Genomic DNA, 12,478 nt, shown 5'->3' with positions numbered 1-12,478 from the left:
CCAAGGTTCAAATTTAGAAGCTTGTTTTGAATAGCAAGAACTTAAATTAATAAAATTACTGTTATGTATTCCCCCCCCATTTTTTACGATAATTCAAAAGAACTAATACCACTAAACAGCACACGCAAAATTGTGAGCCATATGATATGTTCAGAACAAGAAATTATTTAAAAAATTTGAAATAAATTCTCTTAAAATATAAAAAATTAAAATTTTTTACCAGATTTAACCTTATAATAATTCGGATTATAGAAACTAGTAGTTAACAAAAAAAAAAATCCAACTTACAGTATTAATACCGTCAGAATCGTCTTGTTTTGGCTTTCTTTGAGTCCTAGAAATGCAACAAAAAATATGCTTCCATCATTTAACTCAAGGTGCATAAGAAACAGAAATAAAACAAAGATGACAAATGAGGGTCTTACTTATTTATTTTTGACAATTTTTCCACTTCCTGATTGAAATGTGACTCGAGTTCAGGCAAACGTAAGGTTAAACTGCATATGGGACAACACAAATCACTATCCTTCTTCCGTTTGCTATCTATGGAGCAAAATTGGTATAAATTTATGCAAGGATAGCAAACAATTTAAAAAAATCTTGACATTATTTTATATTCTAAATTAAGAAAGATAAATTGCATTCGGAATTTTGAAGGAGTTAAAAAATAATACAAATAAAAATATAGCTTTTACCTTTCAGTACTCTAATTTAATGGGAAATGAAAGCACAATTAAAATAATATGTTAATTAAAATAATTAAAATAAAATTAGGAAGATAAAAACATGTCTATATGCAACAGAAGGTTAAGCATTTTCCTAGTTATTCTCTATGAATTAATTAATAAATCTATCAAAAAATTGCTTAATATAAATTATTAGTGCTGGTTAAATGGTAAAATTATGAGTCATTTTTTCTTAAAAATTTTAATTAACAGAAATTTTAAAATTCAAGATGCCGCGATTGAATTTGTTTTACATGAATTTAATTTTACATGAACCATTGAATTTGTTTTACATGAACTTACCAATGTGAACTTTATTATTTCCTAAATATAAACAAATACTAGTACATAATTTTTAAGAGAAAAAGTAACTTGTAATATAATATGAAATCATGTATATAATATCATTTATAGTAAAAATATGAATTCAAAAAGTTTTTATATATACAAATCTTTATATATCTTTTAAATATTTTAATTGTTTTTATTATGCTTATTATTTTTATTTTGTTCATAGTTAGTAATCAATTAATTTCTTTGTTTTATTTACAATTATTATCTAAATTTTTTTCTTATTTTAAAATATTATTTATTGTATTTAATATCGTTATAAATGCCATTATTTATTTAACGTAAGAAATCATTGCACTAAAAGATTATGTTGAAGTCCTATAAAGATTACAAAATAGATTATTTACTATGTAAAATATTTTCAAACATAATTAAAGAATTGCATATTATTATTTTGATTTAATTAATGAAGTAGCTTATATTATTATACTTAAGGAAGAATCAGATGACCATAATAAGTCGGAAAAGAGTAGTTCGTCTTTTCATCGCCTTTGGGGCTAGGCTTGTTTCTCTCTATAAATATCCATCCCAAAAATGATAAGAAATCATGTTGCGATTTCAAGATAAGGAAACATGTTGTGGTGTTAAAGTCATTCGCTAGATAGACTGGCATAGCGGATAAATTTATGGCTAATTAGGGAAAACAAAAATAGGTAATTCCAAAGGCGGTATAAAGAGACTTACTTTTAATAATTCAATTAAAAATCCGATGGGAGATTCAATTTTAAAAAAAACCAAAATTTTCTAACATACTCTTTAATAAAGACTTCCCGCAAAAATTTTCGGACCTTGAAAAAGGCAGAAAAGGCCTTGCAATGGCATTGGCATACAATAATTACAAAAATTTAAGCAGTACCATTAATTTTGCAAAATTTATTCACGCTAAAGATTACGAAATATTAACCTTTAGAGTGAATTTAGCATTTTTATTGAGTCTGTCTGTCCGTAAGCCCGTGAGAGAGAGAGAGAGAGAGAGAGAGAGAGAGAGAGAAAGAGAGAGAGAGAGATGAACTCTAAAGTCTAAAACGTGGAAATTAGTTAAGGTCTCGATTTTTTTTTTTTTTTTGTTTAATGATCACAATACTTTCTCTATACTTCATATACGAAAAAGTGAAAGAAAAATCTTTACTTCCTTTATCAGAATTTTCGCTTTAAAGAGGTTTCAAGATTTCATTGAGCTGTAACCAAGCTATACACAATAACAGGTGTGGTAATATAATATTCCAGATTTTTAATATTTCTGAATTGTCGTTTAAAGCAGCAAAGGTTTAAAATAAATATTGACAATACATAAAAGACGCATTTGAAGGATTGAAAAATAGCCATATTCATAATAACAGGATGAAAAAAACATGATTATTATGCTAATAGATTGACGAAAGTAAATAATACATTTTTAATAGTTTTTGTTACTGAAATCCATTAAATACTGTTATTTCTTCATACACATAATAGAAAACTTCCGCTTTATTTTTATGTACAAAGGAGTTTCGAAGAGTACTCGTACGATTATCCATAACATGTAACGACGAACGACGGCTAATCATCTAAGACAGATCAATATTTTAAAAGATAGTTTTCAAGAAAATTTCTTATCTCCAACTTAAAAAAAAAATCCTTTATATTCTTTTTATTTCAAAATTCTTACATTTAATGCGCAATCTTAACATTTTCCGTTTTTTAACAGCATTTAATAAAAAACATCTCATGTCAAGCCTTTTGGTTCATTTAACATTGTCATATAAAACATTTATTTTTAATCAAGTCATAGTAAGGAAAATAATAAAAAAATTTGTCTAAATGATTATTTTGCAGGTGAATATAAATTATCTTATCAATTTCCTGTAGTTCCAAAACACAGAACTCATAAAGTATCACTTATATTAATAAATATTTATATTTATCTGAAAAGCCCGTTTAGAATTCGATGAAATGAAACGTCACTCTTTCCTGAATATTTACGACATTTTGCAAGCGAATTTTTTCACAATTTCGGTGCCACAATAAAATAGGTTTAATTCTATTTTAAATTTAAATTTTCGATGGAAACAAAGGAGTTTTCACAACCAAATTTCAATAATAATTCACCTTTAATATCACGATTCAATTTTTAAAATCACGAAAAGGCGAAATGACAACAATGAATGCTGCAATACTCCAGTCCCACTGGATTAGTAACATGAACTTGTATTTACGAAACAGATAAAACCAGTACTGAATCCAAAAGGTAATGATAAAATCCCAATCACTTACTTCTGCGCGTTCTTCTCAAATCAACGTTGATTATTTCATCAAATCTCGAAGCGTCTGGAGAATCGTTTGGCGATTCCATGCTGCCAGGAGATGCAGGAACTTTCGATTGATTCTCTTCTTCACACTGACAGTGCGAATTCGAGGTGGAATCTCGAGAACAGTCACATTCCGAGTCCTTTTGGCATTGTTCTGTGTTATCACTATTATTTGATGCATCGTTTTGAACTTCTGGAATATCCATTGCTTCAGTGGAATTTTCTGCAGATCGTGTGCAGTCTTCCAGTAGTTCCGAATCCGCTAAAATTTTGTTAAGTCCATTAGTTAGAGGTTCAATTCTATCAATCTCCATATCTGGAATGCTTTTGTGCTTCATGGTACTTAAAATGGAAGAATCTGATGAATCCGTTATATATTTGCTTTTATCAGTGACCTGGGGAAGAAAAAAAAATCCTTTTATGTAAGTGAAAGACAGGCAATAAGCAATTAAATACTTAATTCTTGAAGACAATACAATATTTTAACAACTTCAAAACTTAAATACTAATTAAACGTGTAATTTTAATTTAATTTTGATATCGTACGTGAGATGCCATCTGATAATGAATTAGATACAAACTAATTGCATGATTTAATAAAAATTACAGTAATGAATTATAAATATATTATCAATTAAAAAATATAACAAAAATGAAACTTAAATACCTAAATAAAAATGTATTTTTAAAAAGTTTCAAACCGAGAAACCGTATTATTTAAGTGAGAGTAACGGAAAATAATACAATAAGGATATTACGTAAAAATGAATATTATATAGAAAATTCCTAAACATTCATAAAAAAATTAAAATTAATTAAATTCATAATAAATGAATTAATTTTGCTAAGAAAAAGAATTCAAAGCGCATTTTTCATCTTAGTTAAGTCTTTGCGTTTTTGATCTACAGATTTTCAACAGAACAATTGTTTCTATATTTAAATATATAACTCTAATTATTCAAATTATTTGGGACAAATAATCTGGTGATCTGGATAATTGGATAACTGATGAGAAAACAATTATTTATTAGGGAGGGTGACGAAATTTGCATTGAATGTATTAAGTCAATGATTACAAAAGCAATTTACATTTTGTAAACTCACATATTGAATTAAAATAGTCTGTGCTGAATATTCAGTCAACATCAAATGTTTTACTGTCTTTATTTAGAAAGATTCTGTTTGTAGAATGTTTCCATCCCTTTCCTCAAAACAATCAAGAAAACCTAAGTTCAGATAACTGAAATTCTATTGGGCAAATCAAAGTTAATTATTTTTTTAATTATTATTCCCCTTTTCAAAACATGAAAAAAAATTGCACATATAACCGCTAAATAAATTCAGAGTAAAAAAAGCACAGAACAGGAACAGAATTATTAAAATATCACGGTATTAGTATAGATAATAATTAAAAATTAAAATAAAAATGTTTGCTACTGGGTAAAATATTCATTATAATTTATAGAATCAACTGGTGATATTCACGTGAAACGAATCAAATTAACTTTTGAGATCCTTTGCTCTTACTGACGCCACAGCTCAATATAAGACAATGTGTTTGATATATAATGACATGCGCAGTTGCGTTTTTCATGTGAATTCATTCGCTAAAAATGAGGAAAGAAGTGTACCATCAAAAATATAGTTTTGTTAATTTTGTTTTTGCATGCCATACGAAATGATATGAATAATATATAATATAAATAATGATAATGAATATACAAAAATAAAATTTAAAAAGGGAAGATAATCTTGTATGGTGTTATTCGAAATATCACTCCAACTGCAGAACTATTTAAAAAGATAACTAATTAAATATTTATAAAAAGCAGTCACATGATCTATAGTTTCCGCAATTTCATGCAGTATAAATTTTCACTTTCTTCCAAGTGAGTTTCACAACTATCCGTCGATAATGTATAATATATATTTGAAAACAAAACGTTATTCTCAGACTGGAAATATTTAATAACAGAACCAATTATTTTCACTTAAAATAAATAAATGCCATGGGACACTCGCATTTACTGCAATTGATATCAATGACTGGTGAAGTTGATTGCAAGGGAGAAGCAACACAAAACATCATTAGGTTACCAAAATCGTATGAAATATAATATGAATATAGCTATAGGTAATGTATATTTCAATAAATTTCAGTATAAAACACCATAACAGTATAAATATATATATTTAGACTGAAAATATAATGTTTTCACTTTAATTTATGTATATTATAAACTATATTTAAAACAGCTATTTAAAATCTTGAAGCTCTTTCTACAGCACTGAGATGCTAGAAATCTCATCCTAGTAGTGGATGCCTAGCCATCCACTACTAGGGCTGGATTAAACTCAGTAGGACTTCAAGTAATGCAAAAATATTTATCTAATCTCTATATAAGCAGTTACAAAAAGATTACTGTGAAAAAAAAATAACACATATAACGGCAAAAAGAATTAAAAAGGATGTTATTTCATTGCGAATGACCTTCGAGCATCCGTTTCAGTACCTCACAAATAAGTTTTAATTTAAAAGTAAATACAAATTATTATTATACAAAGTCATTAATTTTACAAAGTTTTTCATGACAGTTGACTCGAATATCTGTCAGCAAATTGCATGCCAGTGCCTGCAAGTGACTTTGTAAACACGAAAAAAAAAAAAAAATTATTAAAAACAATGTTCTGAAATTTAAAAAACATTTGATTTTAACTTGATTAATTAAAGTAAATAACCCTTATATATCAAATGAAAGCACAAAATTAGATAAAAATAAAGGGTGGAGAATTGTTGAGACCTCGGGACATTAGAATTGCAGGGTCCGCCTATTTTGTCTCGCACTTGTTCACCGCTACTGAGTTTTCTCATAAATACTACTATATCAACTAACTTTCCACTGACTGAAACATTTCATCTCCTCCTTTACCACCCCTCCCCCTAACAATTCAAAAATATCTACTAAGAATGTAGAAGCTCTGTAAGAGAAAAGATTTTTATAACGAACTCCGAAACGTTTTCGAAACATCGACACACAGAAAATATTAAAATTCGGTCTCGAGATTTTAATGAATCCTCAAATTTTAGACCTCCTTGAAATAGCATAAAAATAAGTGTTTTTGATTGTCTTCTTGTCTGTGAATATGATAATTTAAAAAACAGAACGATTTAGAAGAAAGAAATTTTGTATATGATCTTGGCCTCAAAATTGTATACCTGTATCACATTTCGAGAAAAGGCGGAAAGCCTCTCAGTGCGAATACAATAATATCAATTCAACTACTGCGAGAATGCGGACTTGCTCTAATCTATATGAAGCATTTTAGGTAGATTCCTATAGGAAGACTACCTGGTTCTCATAACAAGACTTCGAGAAAATTCCTACAGTCTTTATTCGTTATATATGCATATCACATTTTGCCTATATTATCTTGTAAACAGGACAACAAGAGTAATTTTGTCTGGATTTTAACTGGCTTGGAATATATTGTTAGAAATATAAAAACATCGGATGAGTTCGTATGGACCATCTAGCTCTATGGGGGTGGATATGGAGGGGATTGAAATTTTCAGTTCACTATAACTTTCTTAACATTGAAGATAGAAAAATAAATCCAATTAACCAAATTAGCACTTCATTAAGACGAAAAACTTTTGTATTTGAAAATTTTTGAGAACTGCAATATCTTTGAAGTTAAGAGCTGAAAAGCGATTTTCAAGCCCTAATATTGGCTGTTTCTAACATCAACAATTTATGTTGCCAGATAGTAAATTAGATGTAAAAGAATCTATCTACCATTGCTTTCCAGCTTCCCAAGAGGAATTTTTATTTTGTTTTGTTGTAAAATGAAGAAAGCGGATAATGCTTTTCAGAACATCTTGCTATTGATCAATTGTATTGATCAATTTGATATAAATCTATAATTTTGATATCCTTGTGCAAAGTTTTTTTTTTTTTTTTTTTTTTTTTTTTTCTGCTACCGTTTTCACATGCTCCATTTTTTCGCCTTTCATCGTCTATTATTTCCTCATAAATGAAAGCCCAGCTAGAGCACATCTTCACTTAATCCCCCAACTCCATTTATCCCAAGCAATTGTCTCTCCACTGCATTTAATGAATGTCGAAAGTCACAGAACACAAAATCACGCCGAATTTGTTAATTCGTTATTTGGCAACAATTCGCACTTCTGAATTGTTTCATGCTTGTTTTGGCAGAAAATATGAAACATCGCTATTTTTCTGGATTTGGGTGTGTGTAAGTCGAATAGATAGCCATCCCTTTGACAGATTTGGTTAATTTGATAAGAATCGATATTTTAGGAAGTGACATATCTGATTTTGCTTAAAAATTCTGAAATTTTTAGATTTTTAATTCCCCTCCCCCTTTTTTAAAAAACTTCTTTTTTCCGATATTGCTTCGATTGCGAAAAAAATGTTTTTAAAACAAATGGATGGTTGAAGCAGGGAGATAAGAGCTAAAAGAGATAACTTTTACTCGTTAATTCAATTAAATAATCAATTTTAATCAGCTTCTATTTAACTTATTCATTTTCTATTTAGATGGCGACAAATAGCTTTTACCAATAATTCAATAAATCAGTTTTAATCAATAACTGTTCAATTGACTCGTTTTCTATTTTATAATTATGATTACCAGTCAATTTTACAATAAACATTACACTATTTAACAAACATTAAGAATCTCCAATATAACATATTAATAAGCATAATAATTTTTCGAAATTTGATATTCAAATTCCTTTCAAACGTTAGAGATTATTTAACTCTTTCGTCGTCCTTTCCTGTCCACGAAAATTTCTGTTTTTAGCCGCATTAGAAGAAACAAAAATGAATGCTGAAACAAGTAAATATTAACAAAGTGTTTTAAACGTTTAAAAGTTTTAAATTGTAGAAAAATGCTTGAAGTCCGTTACGGCCGCCCTGCAGAAATTTAACTTTTATGCGTTAGACGCGTTACGGACGACAAACAGGTTAATAGTAATGAGTTGAAATTATTTTCAACAACATGTTTGAAAAAGTACCAAAGAGACATAGAATTCAATAATTAATTTCCAAAAATTAAATGAATTTTATTTTTAAAATTTTAAATTTATTTTACAATATGTGACTATAATGGTAATGAAAATCGAAATTTCCAAAAAGTAAATTTTGACATTTTATTGGCATGCGTTAATGGAAATAAAAGCAAAAAAATCAAATCAAAAACAAAAAAAATTTCAAAATCAGAACCAAAAGAATCAAACGACTTTCCTTTATTTTTTTCTCCTTTTATAGCACCACAATGCCATCAAAAAAAAATTTTTTTTAATGTTTCTAACTTATAACAATTTTATGCAAGTCTTATTTTTTTAATTTTAATAATTCATAAAATTAATTTCACCAACAAAATATTTGAATAAATAACAATAAACAAAGATAGATAACCTAAATAAATATAAAAAGAACCTTTAAACAATAACAAAATAAAAACACCACACAAAAGTACTAATGTCAAAGATATTATAAAAGTAAATTTTGACATCTGAACAAATCATATTGCGCATATATATAAGGTGAAATTTTTTTTTTAATGTGGGGGATGAGAGAATTGGGGGGGGGGTCAATAAAAATCATTTTATTCGATTTTATTAGAATATTGGAACAAAAATACTAATAATATAAGAAATATAATTATAGCTTTTCTATAAATTCTCTGAACTTTCTGATTAAATAAATCAGATAGAGGAAACAAAATAATTCTATCAAAATCTATCTAAAAATCATCATCTAATCGTACTTGAGCTTTCTAAATAATACGTGCTTTATAAGAATTGGAGTCTAACATCATAGGTGACACTAAATAAATAAATTTTATATTTCAAAAAATAACATCGAAATATCTGTATATAACTGACTGAACTAAAAATCATTAGATTCGGAACTAGAACAGAAATCGAAATTAAGTTGTGACTAATACATATGAATTTTTAATTTTACTATATTTGATAGAATTTTACTGTTTATTTTCAACTGACTTGAGTTCGATTTAATTAATTATTTATACACAATTTTTTCAAGACATTTTTAAAAGCTAATTTAAAAATTGAATATAGCTTTAAATTGAATGAAACAATAAAAAAAACTAATAAGAATATATATGAAGTATATAGTAACGATAAAAAAAAGGTAAAAAATATATTTACTCTTTCCCCCAATTAAAAAAAATTCGATTTGTATTTCTGACATTTTGCAGAAATCTAAAGATTGCATTTCGTAATTGATTAAAAATGGAATGCAGGTACATGATCACTGAATATAATATATCAAGAAATTGAAAATAAAATCACGAAAATAAACTGAACGGTCATCAGGAGCTATTTCGAAACTAATCTAAATCAAAAACAAAAACATTGCGGAGGTGATGAAAAATAATTGATCTTCAGTAAGTAAGAAATAAATGATGATCAAAAAAATTCAATAAGCAGCATTTGAAAAATGATTTCATATCATGATTTAAAATATATATAAATTTTCAAAAAAAATTAATAAATTCATTTAATAAAATAAAGCTACAAATAATTTATTTGTAGAAAACCCCCGCGAGCGTCACGATTTGAAAATGAAAACAAACATCTAACCGCACGAACTACTTCAATCAAATGACATCGCATCAAAATCGCACTATTATGGATCCGCTAATTACACAAAAGAGTCACTGATTGAATGCATAATCAAAATTTATAATTATTATAGATGAAAAATGTTGATTAAAACAGATAAAAAGTATAAAAATTTTAGACCAATCGAACTTACAGTTTCCTTTTCAAGCTCTAGAGTCAGATCACTTTGCATTTCCATCGCACGACATCAGAAAAATGTACATCACAAATAACAGGAATAAATAAAGAAACATGATCCCATGTTTCAATTAATAATCAAATTCTTGACAAAAATTTTCATTTAATTTGAAATTAAATGGGATTTCGGGGCAATGCTAGAACAGTCAAGTCCGAAATCAAAATAAACTCCATGTCAAACCGCAGTGCATCATGGGAAGGCAATCAATCCATGCTGCCATCTAGCGATCTTTGAACTTACTAAACTTCCTTTGCGTTGAAAAATTACCCTATAGAATGCAAGAGGAAAAAAAGATGAACATACTCAGAGATAGCTCTAAAAATTTTTACATCTAAAGAAAAATTTTTTATCGATATTCTTCCCATACTCCGTTTTCTTATGGTGAAAATATAGAAATATAGATTTTTTTATAAATAGAAAAAAAAGAATAATAAATTTAAACTTAAAATTAGCAAGGTATTCCTAATATTTATTGTTAAATAAACACAAATATTATTTAAAAAGCTTAAATACCATTAAACGAACATAAAAAATAAGTATGAATTATTTTTATTTCTTTATATCGAAATTTTAAAAAGTTTATAAAAAATACCATAACACTTTTTTCTATAAAAATAGTTTGCAAAAAGTAAATTATCAAATATAATATGCATAAAATAACAGTGATAAAAACTTAATATAACTTGTAACAAAATTTTTATAAAAAAAAAAAATTTTTTTTTTTTCGTTTGCGTTTTTTTATCTTTTGCGGGTTTTTTTTTTTTTTTTTTTTTTTTTTTTTTGAATTTAACGCACAGCTTTTGATGACGAAAATTTTGAAACGATAACATTATCTATAAAATGCAGGACTCTTTCAGTTGATATGCTGCAAATCTACTTCGTGTGTCATGGTAATTGTCAAATAATTCTTAATTTGATTCAGGTAAAGTAATGTCTTCAATTGCCGAAAAAAAAAAAAAACAGTTTAATAAAATTTTCAAATCGTATTTTAAAATTCTCCTGAGTTATTTTTGTAAATTTTATACAGCTTGTTCTTTATAGCGAACCGGGATCAAGTAGAAGTGCTTAGTGGCAAAACCAAAGAACTAGTGCTTTAATTCAAACTACATGCCCGATGAGCTGTTCACCTATTTTTATTTTGTACTAGCTGCCTTTGTCGACCAGCTGGTATGCTCATTTAATTAACTGCAAAATTAAAAAGTTGTTTTCAATAGTTACAATTGTTTCGTTTAATTAGTTTAATGTGGGAATCTGGCGTTCTAGTCTTTCCTCTTTCAGAAAACAAAACATGAACCCATATATTTTCTATTTTCTTTGTGTGTATATTTATATATAATTTTGTTTTCATTTAGCGTGCATCTAGGTATTTCTTTCTTTCACATAAATTTTTTGAAGGATCCCGCCCCCAGAGATTGGTGTTCCTCTGATGATATCTGATTAACTAACTTATATTTAAAACTGATCAGTCCGGTCAACCTTCAATTTTAATTCTTACTACATTCTTTTCATTTCCATTTGATGAAACCATTTGATTGGCCCTTTTTCCTTGTATTTTTTTTTAAATTTTAATTCAAAACACTTGCGGCTGCTTTATTTTTTGATTGTTTCTTTCAGATTGATTTCTAGTGTAATATTTAGTCTTGTTTCGTATTCATCTCTAGATCAAGTCATTAATAAATTAATCAGTATCATCAAATATTTTGTACAAGTAATTTTGTTCAAGTAAGTAGTATAGGACCCTTTTGTATATATCTTTCGAAAGTAAAAACTATATATTTTAAAATAAATGTCGAAACGAAAGAGCTAGTGTCCTAATCCAAACTATAATTCCGGTTTCATCCGATTTTATTTTATACTAGCTGCCTTTGGCGACCAGCTTGTAAACTCATCTAATTAATCTCAAAATTAAAAAGTAGTTTAATGGAGTTATTATTGTTGCATTTTAGACTAATAATTTGTAATTAAAACTATCCGATGAAATAATTTTGAAATGAAATATCTGAGCATAATGAGCTGTTATTTTTGTGCAAAATAAGAATAAAGACAAAAATAACTTTGGTTACAACGAACCAAACTGCATTTCAAGCATTGCACTTTTTTCTTTTTTTTTACATACCAAAAAGTATTCAAAAAATGCATGCTTTTAACTTATTGTTTACACGAAACAATTAATTAGAATAATTTAGAATTAAAGCTATCTATCGAAATAAGTTTCAAATGAATTATCTGAGCATAATGAACTTTATTTTTGAAT

The 12,478-nt window shown here is 27.3% G+C and overlaps 1 protein-coding gene across 1 annotated transcript in view; it reads right to left on the bottom strand.

Moving 5' to 3' along the window:
• Positions 1-10,386, bottom strand: part of LOC129984215 (E3 ubiquitin-protein ligase RNF220-like) — a 46,703-nt gene extending 36,317 nt beyond the window's left edge. Inside the window, exons 1-4 of the mRNA XM_056094041.1 lie at positions 10,180-10,386; positions 3,330-3,759; positions 426-543; positions 289-334 (exon numbers count right to left, since the gene is read on the bottom strand). Coding sequence (XP_055950016.1) covers positions 289-334; positions 426-543; positions 3,330-3,759; positions 10,180-10,224 — 639 coding nt within the window. The 5' untranslated portion in view covers positions 10,225-10,386. The remainder of the gene's footprint in view (positions 1-288; positions 335-425; positions 544-3,329; positions 3,760-10,179) is intronic.
• Between the last annotated feature and the right edge of the window lie 2,092 nt (positions 10,387-12,478).

The sequence above is a fragment of the Argiope bruennichi genome, chromosome 9 (assembly GCF_947563725.1).
Source record: "Argiope bruennichi chromosome 9, qqArgBrue1.1, whole genome shotgun sequence".
NCBI classification, from domain to species: Eukaryota; Metazoa; Arthropoda; class Arachnida; order Araneae; family Araneidae; genus Argiope; species Argiope bruennichi.
This window is presented reverse-complemented; position numbering and strand designations above follow the sequence as displayed.